This window comes from Microcebus murinus, chromosome 14 (assembly GCF_040939455.1).
Source record: "Microcebus murinus isolate Inina chromosome 14, M.murinus_Inina_mat1.0, whole genome shotgun sequence".
NCBI classification, from domain to species: Eukaryota; Metazoa; Chordata; class Mammalia; order Primates; family Cheirogaleidae; genus Microcebus; species Microcebus murinus.
In genome coordinates, this window is record NC_134117.1 from 30,313,897 (window position 1) to 30,331,637 (window position 17,741).

The following is a 17,741-nucleotide window of genomic DNA, read 5'->3' on the forward strand; positions in this document are numbered from 1 at the left end:
CTCCCATTTTGTTTTTGTTGCCTAGAATTGCCTTTGAAATTTGGGGTCTTCTTTGGTTCCATACGAAGCGTAAAATTATTTTTTCTATATCTGTGAAGAATGCTGATGGGATTTTAATAGGTGTTGCATTGAATCTGTAGATCAGTTTGGGTAGTATAGACATTTTGATGATGTTGAGTCTGCCGATCCACGAGCATGGTATGGATTTCCATCTGTTTACATTCTCTGCTATTTCCTTCCTTAGTGTTTCATAGTTCTCCCTTTAGAGATATTTTACCTCCTTGGTTAAGTATATTCCTAGGTACTTTAATTTTTTTGTTGCTATGGTGAAGGGAATTGAGTCTTTGATTTGGTTCTCAATTTGATTGTTGTTGGCGTATATGAATGCCTCTGATTTCTGTGTATTGATTTTGTATCCTGAGATTTTACTAAATTCATTTATCAGTTCCAGCACTATGTTGAACAGAAGTGGAGATAGTGGGCAGCCTTGTCTGGTTCCAGTTCTAAGTGGGAATGATTTCAATTTTTCCCCATTCAGTATGATGTTGGCTATGGGTCTGTCATATATTGCTTGTATCATTTTTAGGTATATTCCTTCTATGCCTATTTTAGTAAGTGTTGGTATCACGAAAGGCTGTTGAATTTTGTCAAAACCTTTTTTTGCATCTATTGAAGGCATCATGTGGTCTTTGTTTTTGCTTCTGTTTATGTGATGAATTGCATTTATAGATTTACGTATGTTGAACCATCCCTGCATCCCTGGGATGAAGCCCACTTGGTCGTGGTGGATTATTTTTTTGATAAGTGTCTGGATTCGGTTAGTTAAGATTTTGTTGAAAATTTTTGCATCTATATTCATTAGGGATATTAATCTGTAGTGTTCTTTTCTTGTTGCATCCTTTCCTGGTATATTCCTTTCCAGAGTAATATTTGCTTCATAAAAGGTGTCGGGGAGGTTTCCGTTCTTCTCGATGTTGTGGAATAGTTTCTGCAAGATAGGTACTAGTTCTTCTTTGTAAGTGTGTCAAAATTTGGGTGTGAAACCATCTGGACCGGGACTTTTCTTTTTAGGGAGATTTTTAATTGCTGTTTCTATTTCAGCTCTTGAGATTGGTCAGTTCAGGAGATCTATTTCTTCCTGTTGAGCCTAGGGCGGCTGTGTGTTTCCAGAAATTTGTCCATTTCCTCCACGTTTTTCAGTTTGTGTGCATAAAGATTTTTGTAGTTTTCATAAATTGTATCTTGTATCTCTTTGGGATCAGTTGTGATATCTCCTTTTTTGTTCCTGATGGAGCTTATTAGAGATTTCTCTTTTCTGCTTTTCGTTAGCTTAGCCAATGGCATGTCAATTTTGTTTATTTTTTCAAAGAACCAACTTTTTGTTTTATTAATATCCTGAATAGCTTCCCTGTTTTCAATTTTGTATAGTTCTGATTTGATCTTGTTGATTTCACTTTTTCTGCTGGGTTTCAGGTTGGTCTGTTCTTCTTTTTCCAGCTCTTTGAGTCATTTCATTAGATTGTCTATTTGTGATCTTTTTGTCTTTTGGTTATAGGCATTTATGGAGATAAACTTTCCTCTCAGAACTGCTTTAGCTGTGTCCTAGAGGATTTGATAACTTGTCTCTCCATTATCATTTTGTTCATAGAATTTTTTTTATCCATCTTGATTTCTTCATTACTTCTTATGAAGTAATAATTTAGTAGGATGTTGTTTAATTTCCACGTTTTTGTGTAGAAGTGTCAGTTTCTGTTAGGGTTGATTTCTACTTTTATTCCGCTGTGATCTGAGAAGATACATGGTATGATTTCTCTTTTTTAAAATTTCTTGAGATTTACTTTGTGTCCTAGGATATGGTCAATCTTAGAGAATGTCCCTTGAGCTGATGAGAAGAACTTATATTCCGTGGATTTTGGGTGGAATGTCCTGTAAATGTCAGTCAGACCCAATTGTTCTAGAGTTTTGTTTAAGTCCATTACTTCTTTATTGATTTTCTGTTTAGAAGATCTGTCTTGTGCCATCAGTGGGGTGTTGAAATCTCGGGTGATTATGGAGTTGCTATTGATCAATTTGCTTATATCCAGTAAGGTTTTCTTTATGAATCTGGGTGAAGCTAAGTTGGGTGCATATAAATTTAAAATTGTTACCTCTTCTTGTTGATCTGTGTCCTTCACCATTATATAATGACCCTCTTTGTCTTTCACTACCTTTGTTGGTTTCAAAACTAAATCTTCTGAAATTAGAACTGCCACGCCAGCCTTCTTTTGGCTTCCACTTGTTTGGAATACTGATCTTCACCCTTTTAGTTTTAGTCTGTATGCATCCTTGCAGGTTAGATGTGTTTCCTGAAGACAGCATATACTTGGCCTGTATTTTCTTATCCATTCAGCCAGCCTACGTCTCTTGAGTGGAGAGTTTAAGCCATTCACATTTATTGAGAGAACTGATAGGTAAGGTAGATTACTGTTCATTGTGTTGGGTTGGATGTTGTTGCTTTGATTTCTGTCTTGAGTCATTGTACTATCCGGCCTTTAATCTTTGGGGTTTGGTAGTTTTTATATTCATGAGTTTTTATTATGTCGTTCCATGCGTAACACTGTTTTGAGTACTTCTTGTAGGGCTGGTCTTGTCTTGGTGAATTCTCTGAGACTTTGCTTGTCTGAGAATGTCTTTATTTCTCCTTCATATATGAAGCTTAGTTTTGCAGGGAATAAGATTCTAGGCTAGGCATTGTTTTCTTTCAGAAGAGTGAGAACGGGGCCCTATCTCTTTGCTTGTAAAGTCTCATTAGAGAAGTCTGGTCTTATTCGATTTGACTTTCCCTTGTATGTTACTTGCTTCTTTCATCTTATAGCTCTTAGCAGGGACTCTTTAGTTGATATTTTGGTCAGTCTGAGGACTGGATGTTGTGACGTCTTCCTGTTTGAATTGAATCTCCCAGGGGTCGTCTGAGCTTCTTGAACTTGTATATTGAGATTTTGAGCAAGGCCTGGGCAATTTTCCTCTATTATATCTTCAAATAGCTTGTCCAACCCTTGAGTGTTGTCTTCCTCCTCTTCTGGTAACCCTATGACCCTCACGTTAGGTTTCTTCACATAATCCCACATCTCTTGTAGGCTTTGCTCTTTTCTCTTGTTTCTCTGCTCTATCTCTGGGACTGTTTTATTTAATTGGAGGGTGTTACCTTCAATATCTGAGATTCTTTTGTCTGTTTGATCTACCCTGTTCTTGAGACTTTCCACTGTATTTTGTAGTTTCCTGAATTGATTCTTCATTTCCAGGAGTTCGGTTAAACTTTTCTTCATTGTGTCTATTTCTTTAGTGAACTTTTCTTCTAGGTCCTGGAGGCTCTTTGTGGTTTCTCTGTGTTGGTTAATGAGTTGTTCTTGCAGGTCGGTGAGTGTTCTTATGATCCTCATACGAAATTCCTCTTCTGTCATTTTGGTTGCCTGATTTTGATTGGTGTCCATTTCTAGGGGGCTGGTGCTCCTCTTTGGGGGTGTGTTTTCTGTTTGGTTCTTCATATTTCCTGAGTTCCTTCACTGGTTTCTTCCTATGTCGATCACTTGTTGTTTCTGTCCTTTAGGTTTTTGTTTTGGTATTCACATGCCTTGTTTAGTTTCTGAGCCGGTAGGTGGTGTCTGTGGGTGAGATTCGACCACTCCCTGTATAATGAATCAGTAGGTTCCGTGAAAAGGCTGTTCAGGAAGTCCTCCCTGTAAGTAGATGGCACTTGCTTGGAGGAACAGGCTACGCTTTTGTTTTTTGTGTCCTGTTATCAGCTCTTGTTTCTGAAGGAGGCAGTCTAGTGTCTCACTTGGTCGATGGGGCCCTGGGACTTTCAGGTGTGTCCTTTTTTCCCCCTCAGTGAGGGCTGGCCTAGGACAGAGTCTGGGAAGAGCTAGGTTGGGGAAGCCTGCTCTCAGACACCACCAATGTTATTAGCAGGGTTCATAGTTCTGTTCTCTGCTTTCAGGAAAACCTGTTAAGGAGGGGCTAGAATGGCCCTGCTCAGTCAGAAAGTCTATATGTGGGGTGGGGCTGTCTGAGACCCACACTCTGGAGCCAGCCTGTATCTTTCCACCCTCCCCTACTCCGCGGCTACTCCTGGGCCTCTGCCAGCAGGCCAGATCACAGTCCATCAGGCCTCCCCTGACTGTGATGCCAGCGGGGAGATTCCCTGTGCAGGAACGCCACCTGGGCTGGGCTCACGGCCTCCCTTTGGGAGGAGTGTGGCCCTCTAGCATGCTGATCTGCCCCTGAAGGCACACACACCTCAGTGGGCTGTTCACGTATATCCCTTCTGTGTCCCGGGCAATGCGAGACCTCTGTGCATAGGATCTGGTCTGCAGGTCTGACATCTGGGCCCCAGAGTTCAAACTCTATTGTTACCAGGTAGAGGAGTGCCAGTCTCAATTCACCCACGGTGAGCCCAAGCTGGGTCTATGTCTCTCAGTCTCAGGGTTTGCCCCGTTTTCCTGGGATCACCATGCCAGCAGCACCTGGGAGGGCTGGCCTGTAGGGAGCTCATGGTCTGAGTTCCCCTCAGTCAGCTCTAGGGCCCCAAATGGGAAGGTCCTGTTCCCTGTAGGTGCCTCCGACTGGTGGCTATATTGTCTCTCTGGGCAGCCGCAGGTAGGGTCGGCGGAGGGGAGAAGTAGGCATTATGGTGCCTTCCACGCGGCTTGCGTCTGTGCAAATGGTGGTTCCCCAAGGGATTTGGGAGCCTGGTGCCACGTCCGCTACTGGCTTACCACTCACTGGCGGCGGCTGTCTCTGGGCTGGTGGCCGCAGGTGTCTCCACCCGCTGGGGAGCCCACCAGCAGTCCCAGATGCAGGGAAGGGGAAAGTTTACTGAGTTACCTACGCTTCCCACTGTTCTCTGTCCTGCTCTTGCGGTCTCAGCTTCCAGTTCTCCTCCACAACCTCCTCCCGTGGATCTCCCGTGGTCTCAGGTACCCCTCCTTCCGACCCTGGTCTGCTGTATGCTCATCTTCTTGCTTCTTTCTTCTAATTTCTGCTAGAATCTTTCTTTTCTGCAGAGACACTCTGTCTGGTGGTGTTTCTTGGCCGCCATCTTGATTCCAACCCCCTACATGATCACTTTTATAATGCTTGAGTCATAGCCACAGGTGTACTCATTGCCCAAATAGTGTTAATTTTACCCATTAGGGAGGTTTTTGATCCTTCCTTTCCCCCCTCTTTTTCCCTGATTGATATCCATTGAGTTTTATTTCCCTCAGTGCAAATCTGTGCTTGTTACTTTATTTCAGTTTAATAATGAGTACATGTGGTGTTTGTTTTTCCTATCTTGCGATACTTCACCAAGGACAATTATCTCTGGTTCCATTCTACTTGACTTTAAGTACTACTGTAAGATATAGTAACCAAAACAACATGGTACTGGTATAAAAGTAGAGACACACAACAATGGAAAAGAATAGAGAACTCCAATATAAAACCATCTACCTACAACCACTTGTTCTTGGAAAAAGAAGACAACAACAAACATGGGGGAAGGGAAGTCCTATTCAATAAATGCTTATAGGAAAACTAGACAGCCACACACAGAAGAATGAAATAGGAGGCTTATCTTTTGACTTATACAATAATTAATTAGAGATGGATAAAAGATTTGAATAAAGGCATGGAGCCATAAAAATTCTGGAATAAAATGTGGGGAAAACTCTTCTAGATATTGTCCTAGGTAAGGTATATATGACTAATATCCCAAAAGCAAATATAGCAACAACACAAATGAACAAGTGAAAATTAATTAAATTAAAAATCTTCCATATAACAAAGGAAATAATCAAAGGGTAAGCAGACAACTTATACAATGGTAGAAAATATTCACAAACTATATTTGATAAAGGGCTAGTAACCAGAATCTACAAGTAACTGAAGCAAATTAGCAAGAAGAAAACAAACAACCGCATTTAATAGTGGTAAAAATACATGAACAGAAGTTTTTAAAAAGAAGACAACAAATGGCCAACAAAAATAATGAAGAAATGCTCAATATCACTAAACATCAGGAAAATACAAATAAAACCACAATGAGTTGTCACCTTTTCTCTGTCAGAATGGCCATTACTGAGAAGTCAAAAAACAGTAGATGCTGGCATGGACACAGAGAGAAAGGAATGCTTATACATTGCTGTTGGGACTGCAAAGAAGTCAGACCTCTGTATAAAATAATATTGACATTCCTAAAGAAATAAATGTAGCTTTATCATTCAATCCAGCAATCCCACTATTGGGTATCTATCCAAAGGAAAAGAGGTCATTTTATCAAGAAGAACCAGCATTTGATTGTTTATTGCAGTACAATTTACAATCACAAAGACTGTGCCTAACTTAAGTGCCCATCAATTCATGAGTTCATTTACAATATGTGTTTTATATATACCATGGAGTACCACACAGCCATGAAAAGAAATGAAATAATGTTTTTTGTGGCAACTTGGATGAAACTAGAGACCATTATCCTATGTGAAGTATCTCAGGAAAGGAAAAACAATAATTGGAAACTAATCGGTGGGTATGCATTGGCACAGAAAGATGTAAAGGTAATTGGAAATCAAAAAGGAAGGAAGGGGGAAGAGGGAAGGGGTAAAAACCTACCTATCGGGTATAATGAATAGTACTTGGGTGTTGGGCATGCTAAAAGCCCTGACTTAAACGTTATACAAGGTATCCATGTAACAAAAACATTTGTACCCACTTAATATTTTCATATTAAGAAATAGAACTTTTCAAAATTTGTGGAATACAGTGAAAATAGTTCTTACAGGGAAACTTATTGCACTGATTACAAATATTAGAAAAGAAGTAAGACATAGAATCAGCATTGCAACAATCCACCTTAGGAAACTAGAAAAGGAATAACCAATTAGATACAAATAAACCGAATAAAGACACAATAAAAATCAGAGTAGAAATGGCTGAAATTGAAAATAGGAAATGAATAAAGAATATCAATGAAATCAAAAGCTGGTTCTTTGAAAATAAATTCATTATGCACAACTCTATATCGTCAAATATAATAACTTAGACGAAGTCAATTAGTCTTTAAAGACAAAATCTGCTAAATTTCACACAAGAAGAATTGGTAATTTAAATAGACCTTTATCTATCAAATTAATTCAATCATTAATTAATAACCTCCAAAGTAGAATGCACCAGGCCCATATAGGTTCACTGGTGAATTACAAACACTAAACATTTAAGAAAGAAATTACAACAGTTGTCTACAATCTCTTCCAGAAGGTAGTAGAAGGAATTCTTTCTAACACATCCTATGAGGCCAGCATTATCCTAATACCAAAACCAGAGAAGGACATTATAAAAAAGAACTAGTAGAAACCAATATATCTAAGGAATATAGATACAAGTCTCCTCAACAAAGTATTATCAAATTGTATTTAGCAGTATATTAAAAGAATAATATATACCAGTACCAAGTGGGATTCATTGTAGGTGTGCAAGACTGGTTCAATATTTGAAAATCCCCTAATGTATTCCATTACTTCAACTTGCTAAAGAAGAGAATATCGCTTGATGATCTTAACGATGTGGAAATGTATTTCACAAAATTCAACACAACTTCATGATAAAAACTCTCAGCAAACTAGAATTGAAGAGGAACTCTCTCAATTTGATACATAGCATCTATAATGAAGGGTACATGTCATTATACTTTAGTAAAAACCCATGGAATGTACAACACAAAGAGCAAAGCTTATGTAAACTATAAACTTTGACAATTATGTGTAACTGTTGGATAATTGATTGTAACTAATAAACCACACTGATTAGGATAGTTTATTGTGGGAGAGCATATGGGTGGGTGCTGGGAGAGGGTATATGGTCACCTGTGTACTTCTTATGTAGTTTTTCTGGGAACCTGAAACTCCTCTAAAAAATAAATTCTATAATTAAAAAAAAATCCTCTCTAACCCACAACTCCAGTGAAGCTAAAGCTCACTTTACCCTTCAGCTGTGGTGGGCTTAATGCTGATCTTCTCCTGATGAAGGGGGCCAAGATGAGAATTCTGCGAGATGGGATATGAGATGTCCCTGAACTGGGAGTTGGACTAGCAATGAACACTGCCATGTTGGAGTTGAACTAGCGAAGTATGATATCTTGTGCTGATGCCTTGGTGACACTTTATCTCACTGAGTCGCCAATTTTGCTCATTCCTAAAAAGCAAAACAAAGCTTAGAACTGTTGATTTCAGAGATCCCTCTAAATTGTCTATGAGTCTTTCATTCTGTAAAAAGAAAGGTCCATGCAGGAGCCTCAGCTCAGCAGAAGGGAGGAAGAGCAGAGCAGGGACACCTACGTCTCAAGGAAGGAAATGATTGGTCCCCAGGGAGCAACTGAGCTTATTTTATCCAAAGAAGCCAGTGTGGTTCTTTTAGACCAATGTGAGTCAGGTAGAAAATTTCTCCCCTTTGCTCTGGTTAAAGTGTTTAACATGCCTGTGCCGACTCAAGTTTTAAAGGTTGTAAAACCGAAGTCTTTTGACCCCCAGTTTAGTCAACCGGTGCTGTAATATCTAACTAAATTAATGTTCAAGTTGAAAGTCACTGACTAGGTTGAATAATGAAATACTGAATCTTAGTACACAATATGTAAATTTGGAGGAACCCGGTTGAACTGAATGTTTTTCTTGCAGTAGGGTCCAAATGCCGGGTTATTGATTCCAGACTCAGCATTTCCACCCTCAGTCTGTGTGTCCTTGGCCAAAGTACCGATCTCCAAGGCCCAGCATTCCCTTCCCCAAAATGAGAATAATTTTACCTCAGGCAAAGGTACCTGAGAGAATCAAAAGGTATATGGTGTGTGTGGAAACTCTCTGTAAATTGTCAGAATCTCTCTAAACATGACCTCTAAACCATTGTGACCTAAACTAGGTCTTAATACAACTAAAATTTTCTTAATAAAAGAACTGGAAATAACTGAACTAGTTAATTTAGAACAAATATGACATCTTTACAGAGCACACCTTTGCACAGGCAGTGTCATCAGTGATCTGTAGCATATGTCATTCTGGTTGTCATCAGTGATCTGTAACATATGTCATTCTGGTCATGACCACTGACCGTCAGTCAGGTCCTGTTCATGTCTGCACATTGTGGTGCTTCTGTGTGTGGGTCTGGTTAATGATTTCCCTATCTCCCATCCTCTACTTCACCCTCGACTTTTCTTCTATAATTTCCCTCCCTTGTTGTATATTGTTACATTCTGTCATTTCTGAACCATGGCAGACGAAATCCAACAGAAGCAGCTGTGTCTGGAGGTGACTGGGAGGTGGAGAAGCCATAGTTTCTCAAACTCTCCCCACTAAATCTCTGAGTTTGGCTCGTGCCTCAGTTGTGCTGAGCAACGCCCACCTCTGCAGTGACGGAAAGTGGAGAACTCTGTCTTTTACTTCTTCTCTTGGGCACCTCTGGTGCTATTATCCTTGGAGTCAAATAAGGGGCTTTTCTTTAATGAGAAGCCTGTTACTCCAAGCAGTGCCAATGTGTGGTACATGCAGAGTAACTAATGTTTAGGGGTTTGTTTGTTTTGCCCAATGTGTTGTCAAGGCAGCCCTGGTGTAAGTGATAACGCACCACGGTGGGCATCAGAAGGTTTCAGCTCAAATCCCAGTTCAGCCTCCCATGAGCTGTGAGGCACTGACAGGACTCCTGTTCTCCCAGCCTCCACTTCCCCATTTGAAAAATAAGAAATGATAATTTCTGCCTTCTGAGGTTGTTTTTCATCTAACTGAAATTCATATCAATTCATTGTTTAATAACTTGATTTACCTTTTCTCGTTGTAGATGTATGTATTGTGTCTGCTATTTCATGTTTAGGCACCGATATTAAGTATTTGAAAGGATTCTGTTATCAAGGACAACCTCTGCTAATGTTAGATATAGCATCCAAACGTACACATTTTATATGCAAACCATAGAATACACTGATCTTCCTCAAAGTAATAAATTCTGAGCTGGCCGTTCTGGATTCTGAGAATCCAGAATTTTTGGTGATTTTCTTTCATCAATTATTTGCTTCAGTTCTTCCATCATGAGAGCTCACTGAAACCACAAGGGCCTTAGGAAAATTACCAACACATGGGCTGCGATCCCGTATAATTAAACCAGAATGTGCAGGGCGGGTACTGGAAAGAAGGCTAGAGTACATTTTATTTTTCTCTCTCTCAGTGGGCCAAAGTCCACTCAGCAGAGAATATCAAGTGGGCCTATGTGCTCAGCCACTATGCAGGTCACAGAGCAGACACTACTTTAGCAGGGAGTGTTATAAAAGCCTTGGAGTGCAAGCTCACAGTTGTCTTAGTAAGAAGAGAAGGCTGCAATGGACCCATCTGTGGTTCTGGTGCTCTGTCTCTCTTGTTTGTTTCTCCTCTTCCTCTGGAGACAGAGCCCTGGGAGAGGGAAGCTCCCTCCTGGCCCCACTCCTCTCCCAATTATTGGAAATATCTTACAGATTGATGTTAAGAACATGAAGAAAACTATCAGCAATGTAAGTATGCTTTGTACTCCTTCAGTGGCTTACAAAGGGGAAGTTATTAGACTTCCCATTTTAGATAGAATGCACTCTTGGAAGCATATTGGTATAACAGATCATCGTAAAGCAAAATGATCCCTATCAACTTGGGTGCTTCTGTTGCATTTTAGAGTCTGCCATCGACAGAAATAGTGGAATCAGGTAAAGAATTTTGTAAGTAGGGAAACATTTAGGTTGCTGTATTGTAGAATCAAAATAATATAGTGGCAGTGGTTCAGAGTATTGTGTTCTTTCTTTGTATTATAGCCATTTGCTGTGATTTTTAACTCAGAGTAAATGGTACGAAAAGTGTGTGTGATTAGATATTTTATTCATTAAGTCATAATAGCCATATGTTTTATTCAGAATAGCCATGAGAACTGAACTTTTCCAAATAGTGAGTTTATGTCTGACACCAAGGAAATGCCGGTAGCTACGGGTTCAGGATGACCATAAGTGAATGAAAGAAACAAGTGATCAGTCAGGACACAATTGGTGGTATCAGAATTCTTTTGGATTCTGCAGAAAGCTATTATCTGTAGCACAAAATGCTGGTGGATGGAAAATGTTCTGCCAGGAGATGTTACAAGTCCTGGCGCTGCCTCTGTGATGCTCACTCTTTCAGCATTGGTAATAACAGCAGATCCCAACAAGTTCTGGGCGTTAGAATCATCTGTTGTGACTTTTAGAAATATCAGTTTTGAGTGTTCATCCAGGGGTACTGAGTCAGTATCCCGATGACAAGACCTTCTCACGTGATCCTGAGGTAGTCAGCCGGGTACTGGTCTCAAGGTGAATATGAGGGACTGATAAATCGCTCAAGCATCAGAGTTTGAATAAGCAGGGATTCAAATTTGGATGTTCTGTATGTCACCTGTGAAACACTGAAAATGAATTGTAATTCTCTGCCCTCAGTTTCTTTATTTGTAAAATAGGGATAATATACATGATAAGTGGCTTGTTTTTCAATGGCAAAGCATTAAAGGATACAGGTGTTTTTGCTACATGGATGAATTGTGTCATGCTGAAGTCAAGGCGTTAGGGTGCCTGTCGCCAGAGTAGCGTTCATTGTACCAGATACGTAAGTTTTTACCCCTCACTGCCCTCCTAGCCTCTCCCTTCCTGGTTTTTAGTATCCTTACATCTCTTTGTGGCAGTGTGTACCCATCCTCTGTGTCCACTTACTAGTGAGAACATATGGTGTTTGTTTTTAAATACCTGAGATATTTCATTTAGGATAGTGGTCTCCAGTTCCATCCAAGTTGCTGCAAAAGACATTCTTTCACTCCTTTATATGGTTGAGTACCACTCCATGGTGTATATACACACCACACTTTCCTTTTTGTTCAATTAGGGATATTATGAGAGTACAAACATTTTGCTTACATATAACATTATCGCCTCGCCCAAGCCAGAGATTGAGCCCATCCTTTGAAGTGAGGAATCGCAAGGTTGGAAAAACATGCGCCACATGTATTCGCCATCAAATTGGTACTAACTGATTAACACTAAGGTATTCACATGGTGGTTATACCACACTTTCTTTATGCACTCATCACTTGATGGGCAGTTAGGTTGGTTCCATATCTTTGAAATTATAAATTGTGTTGTGATGAACATTTTGACACAGGTGTCCTTTTGCAGTTATGACTTCTTTACCGTTGAGTAGATAACCAGTTGTGGGATTGTTGGATTGAATGGTAGATCTACTTTTAGTTCTTTAAGGAGTCTCCATACTGTTTTCCATACAGATTTCACCAGTATACTGTCTCATCAACAGTGTATAATCATTCCTTTTTCAGTGCATCCATGCCAGCATCTATTGATTTTAGACTTTTCAATGATGGCCATTCTGAGAGAGATAATGTGAAATCTCATTGTGGTTTTATTTGCATTTCCCTAATGTTGAGTGATGTGGAGCATCTTTTCATGTGTTTCTTGGCCATTTGTCTGTCTTCTTTTGAGAAAACTCTGTTCATGCTTATTGGCCACTCTTTAAGGGGGTAACTAGTGTTTTCTTGTGGTTTTGTTGAGTTCTTTGTAGATTCTGGATATTAGTCCTTTGTTGGGTGTGTACTTGGCAAATATTTTCTCTCGTTCTGTAGACTGTCGGTTTATGCTCTTGATTATTTTCCTTCCTGTTCAGAAACTTGTTAATTGAATCATCCTATTTATTTATTTGATATCATTTCTGTCTTGGACATTTGGGTCTTATTCATAAATTCTTTGTTTCTCAACTTTTAAAAGTATTTATTAAGCTTTGTCTCTTGGTAAAGCTTTTTTTGTTAAAATTTAGGATAATGGTGGTACAAACATTTTGGCTGCATGTGATGGATTTGCCTTGCCTAAGCCAGGGCTACAGTTGTGTCCTTCCCCCATACAGTGTGCTCTGCTTCCATTAGTTGTGGGCTTACCCCTAAATTCTTTGCCTAAGCCAATGTCTAGAAGAGTTTTTCCTACATTTTTCTTCTAGAACTTTTGTGGTTTTAGGTCTTACATTTTAGTACTTAATCCATCTTGAATTAATTTTGTGTATATCACAAGAGATAGAAGGGATCCTGCTCCATTCTTCTGCATGTGGCTATCTAATTTTCCCAGCACAATTTATTGATTAGGGCATCCTTTCCAGTGTATGTTTTTGACTGCTTTGTGAAAATTCAGTTCATCATAGCTATATGGTTTTATATCTGAAGTCTCTATTGCGTTCCATTGGACTATGTCTCCATGTTTATGTCAGTGCTATGCTCTTCAGGTTATTACAGCCTTACAATATAATTTCAGGTAAGGTGATATCCCCAGATTTGCTCTTTTTGCATAAGCTGGCTTTGGCTATTTGTACTCTTTTTTGGTTCCACATGAAGATTAGTATTAATTTATCTAGATCTGTGAAAAGTGACATTGGTATTTTAATGGGATTGGCAATGTGAGTATTAATTGTAATTTGTGTACCAATTGGCTGGGCCATTTCAGGGCACACAGGAGTTCATTGATAAATGGAAGTTATTACTATTACCATCACATTTATGCATAGAATTCAGACATATTTGAATCTATGTGTGGCAGAATTAAAACATTAAATAATACAGTGATACTATCAGTCTGAATTAGGCACCAAGTAGGGACCAAATAGTGACTTCTTTTGCTGTTATTTGCATCTTGCTTCCATTTCCCAGTTCTCAAAAGTCTATGGCCCTGTGTTCACTGTGTACTTTGGCATGAAGCCCGCTGTGGTGTTACATGGATATGAAGCAGTGAAGGAAGCCCTGATTGATCATGGAGAGGAGTTTTCTGGAAGAGCCCTTTTCCCACTCTCTGAAAGAATTAGTAAAGGACTTGGTAAGTGTACATGTGCCTGAGACAGCAATGGTAAAGGGGGTTGGGAGGATGGAAATAGCTTGGGTGGGCAGAGCTTGGCCCACTCACGTCCCTGTGGAGTGTCAGCTCCCTCCTCCTCGCCTGGGATTTCTTTCCTAGTTTCTGTTTCCCATTCTGATAGGAATCATTTTCAGCAACGGAAATAGGTGGAAGGAGATCCGGCGCTTCACCCTCATGACCCTGCGGAATTTTGGGATGGGGAAGAGGAGCATTGAGGAACGTGTCCAAGAGGAGGCCCGCTACCTTGTGGAGGAATTGAGAAAAACCAAGGGTGGGTGACTCTCTACTCTGCATCACTGACCACTGCAGACTGCTGTCATCGCTAATGACATCCTTGGACACATTCAAGGGTGGCCAGATCTTTCATTTGGGTCTTGGTTGTCAGCCCTGCAGTGGAGGAGGGAGGTTTGAAACAGAGCTCAGGGAGCTTGTGTGCATCTGGGCTGTGTGTACAGGCAAGATTGTGCAGACAGTGTGGACATAACAGGTCATTTAATTTGATTTTCTCCTTAACATTTTTCTTTGTTTTCAAATCAGAAATCGTGAGTATAGGTTTTGAGTTCATTTTGGTAAGAGTGAGTGATGCTTTTTCCATAGCATAAATATAAGTTACCTGTTTCAGAATATTTTATGAGAGAAAACATGAAAAATGGTCATGGTGGGAATGACCCCATCACACACTTACAGAGCACCTACTACGTGACCTATGCTTTCATTTAATTGGACCATGTTTGCATGGTCAGACTCACTGACGTGTGGGTGCTTCTGCCAGGCCCTGCTACAGTTCTGGCTAGTGATGATGGTTTTACTTGCTTAGTTATATCTCAGTGCAATTTTTTTTGAAGTGTGCTGGGTTTTAAATTTTTTTATTTCAAGAAAATCTGAGAGTACAAACATTTTGGTTGCATTTAATACCTTTGCCTCTCCCTAGCAAGGGTTAGAGATATGCCCTTCCCCTCCACAATGCTCACCAAATCCCTCAGATGTGGGTCTACCCCCTAAAGGCCTGAATCCCTGGTGAACAGCACCACCCTTTGAGCACCATAGTGTTAATCAGCCAGTACCAATTTGATGGTGAGTACATGGGGAGCCCATTTTTCTGATCTCGTGTTACCTCATTTTGGATAATGGGCTTAATCTCAATCGGGATAATATAAGCAGTGTTAGCTCCCTGTTATTTCTTATAATTGAGTAATATTCCTTTATAAACATATGCCAAATTTTAATAATCCAGTCATGAATTGATGGACACTTGGGTTGTTTCCATGTCCTTGCAATAGTGAATTGTGCAGCCATAAACTTTCAGGTGTAGATGTCTTTATAATAGAATGTCTTATGCTCTTTGGGGTAGATGCCTAACAATGCTATTGCTGGATCAAATGGTATTTGTATTTTTAGCTCTTTGAGGTATCTCCAAATTCTTTTCCACAAAGGTTGCACTAATTTTCAGTCCCACCAGCAGTGTAAGAGTGTTCCTGTCTCTCCACATCCTCATCAGCATTTGTTTTGGGATTTTTTGATTCAGGCCAATCTCACTGGGGTTAGGTGATACCTTATTGTGGTTTTAATTTGCGTTTCTCTAATGATTAGAGATGTTGAGCAGTTTTTAATATGTTTGCTGTCCATTATTCTGTCTTCTTTGGAGAAGTTTCTGTTCATCTCTTTTGCCCATTTCTTGATGGGGTTGTTTGATTTTTTCTTGTTAATTCTTTTGAGTTCTACATAAATTCTTGTTATCAGACCTTTATCGGAAGTGCAGAGAGCAAATATTTTCTGTCATTGTGTAGGTTGTCTATTTGCTCTAATGACAATTTCCTTGGCTGTGCAGAAGCTTTTTGATTTGATCAGATCCCATTTATTTATTTTTGTTGCTGCGATGATTGCTTTCAAGGTCTTCTTCAAGAATCCTTTGCCTAGGCCGATGTCTGAAAGGGAGTTCTCAACATCTTCTTCTAGGATTCTTAAGGTTTTAGGTCTTAGGTTTAAGTCTATCCATCTTGAGTGGATTTTTGTGAGAGGTGAAGGCAGAGATCCGTATTTATTGTTCTGCATGTCGCTATCTAGTTTTCCCAGCACCATTTATTGAAAAGAGATTCTTTTCCCCAATGTATATTTTTGTCTGCTTTATCAAAGATTAAGTTACCATATGCAGATGGTTTCATCTCTGGAATCTCAGTCCTGTTCCAAAGATCGATGCCTCTACTCTTGTGCCAGTGCATGCTGATTTAATTATTATTGCTTTGTAGTACATCTTGAACCTGGAATTATGATGCCTCCCAGTTTGTTATTTTTACTTAAGATTGCTTTGGCTATATGAGGTCTATTCTGGTTCCATGCAAAGTGAAGAATTATTTTTTCTATATCTGTAAAGAATGATGATGGTACTTTGATGGGGATGGCATTTATTCTGTAGATAACTTTAGGTAATATTGACATTTTAATGATATTGATTCTACCAATCCATGAACAATGTACATTTTCCTTCCATTTGCATCTTCTATAATATCTCAGTGCAATGCTTATCAATTATTATTTCTCTATAAACACAGTAGTATTCAAAAAAATCAGCATTAATTATTTATTTACTATTTCTTACTGTGTTGATTTCTCTTTTTTGAGCAAATATATTTTGTAGTACAATCTGAAGAACACACAAATACCAATTCATAAATTATTTGTTTAACTACATTTTAACTATTATCAATAACATTTACCTTTTCTTTCCTAAGAGAACTTTGGCTCTATTTTCAGTTTTTCTTATCTAGCTTCCCTATGTTGAATTTAGCTTAGATATTTATGATAATTATTTTCCTCCTCCTGCCAATTCTACCAACCCATATAGTACCTGTTACAGTGAATCTGATTATCAGCTTGGATTCTAAATTATCTGTATAAAAATTCTCTGTTTCAAATGAATTGAAAGATTGGAAATCAGTTTTTATTTGTGCAGATGTACAGACACACAGACAGGCACACACACACACACACACACACACACACACACACAGATACAATTCCAAGTCTTTGCAAATTACCTTCCTTCTCCTAGGCTAAAATAAAACTTTTTCTGAAAGCTTAGAGACCTGTAATGTTGAAAGGAGCCTGGTATAGAAGCAGCTGTCTCAACAGGTTTCAAGTTGTTCAATGCCCTACCATTTATTCAGAACACTTTCGATTCAGGTCATTCTTATTTAGGATCTTCAGATGTGTGTTTGGGAGATGTTTACATATAAAAGTTACTGATCACTTAATTACAACATTTTCATTTTAGAGATTCCCTACCAAAAAAACTGACAACCTTTCATATAATTTAATTTCTTTTTTTGTAGTTTTCTTTTTATTTCAGCATATTACAGGGGGTACAAATGTTTAGGATACATATATTGCCTTTGGCCCACCCAAGTCAGTGTTTCAAGTGTGTCCATCCCCCAGACAGTGTGCACCACACCCTAGGTATGTATACACCCATCCCTTCCTCCCCACTCCCATCTTCCCAACACTCAATGAATGTTAAGTGTTGATTGGTTAATACTGATTTGATGGTGATTACGTGTGATGCTTGTTTTTCCATTCTTGTGATACTTCACTTAGTAGAATGGGGTTCCAGCTCTATCCAGGATAATACAGGATCTGCTAGATCACCATTTTTTTGTGTGTGTATGGCTGAGTAGAACTCCATGGTATACATATAGCACATTTTATTAATCCACTCATGTATTGATGGGCACTTGGTTTGTTTCCACATCTTTGCAATTGTGAATTGTGCTGCTACATTCTAATGCAGATGTCTTTTTCATAGAATGTC

At 39.2% G+C, this 17,741-nt stretch overlaps 1 protein-coding gene across 1 annotated transcript in view; it reads left to right on the forward strand.

The window, feature by feature from the left end:
• The first annotated feature begins 10,256 nt into the window (after positions 1 to 10,256).
• LOC105872455 (cytochrome P450 2C18-like) overlaps positions 10,257 to 17,741 on the forward strand; it is a 31,184-nt gene continuing 23,699 nt past the window's right edge. Inside the window, exons 1-3 of the mRNA XM_012766449.3 lie at positions 10,257 to 10,537; positions 13,735 to 13,897; positions 14,058 to 14,207. Coding sequence (XP_012621903.1) covers positions 10,370 to 10,537; positions 13,735 to 13,897; positions 14,058 to 14,207 — 481 coding nt within the window. The 5' untranslated portion in view covers positions 10,257 to 10,369. The remainder of the gene's footprint in view (positions 10,538 to 13,734; positions 13,898 to 14,057; positions 14,208 to 17,741) is intronic.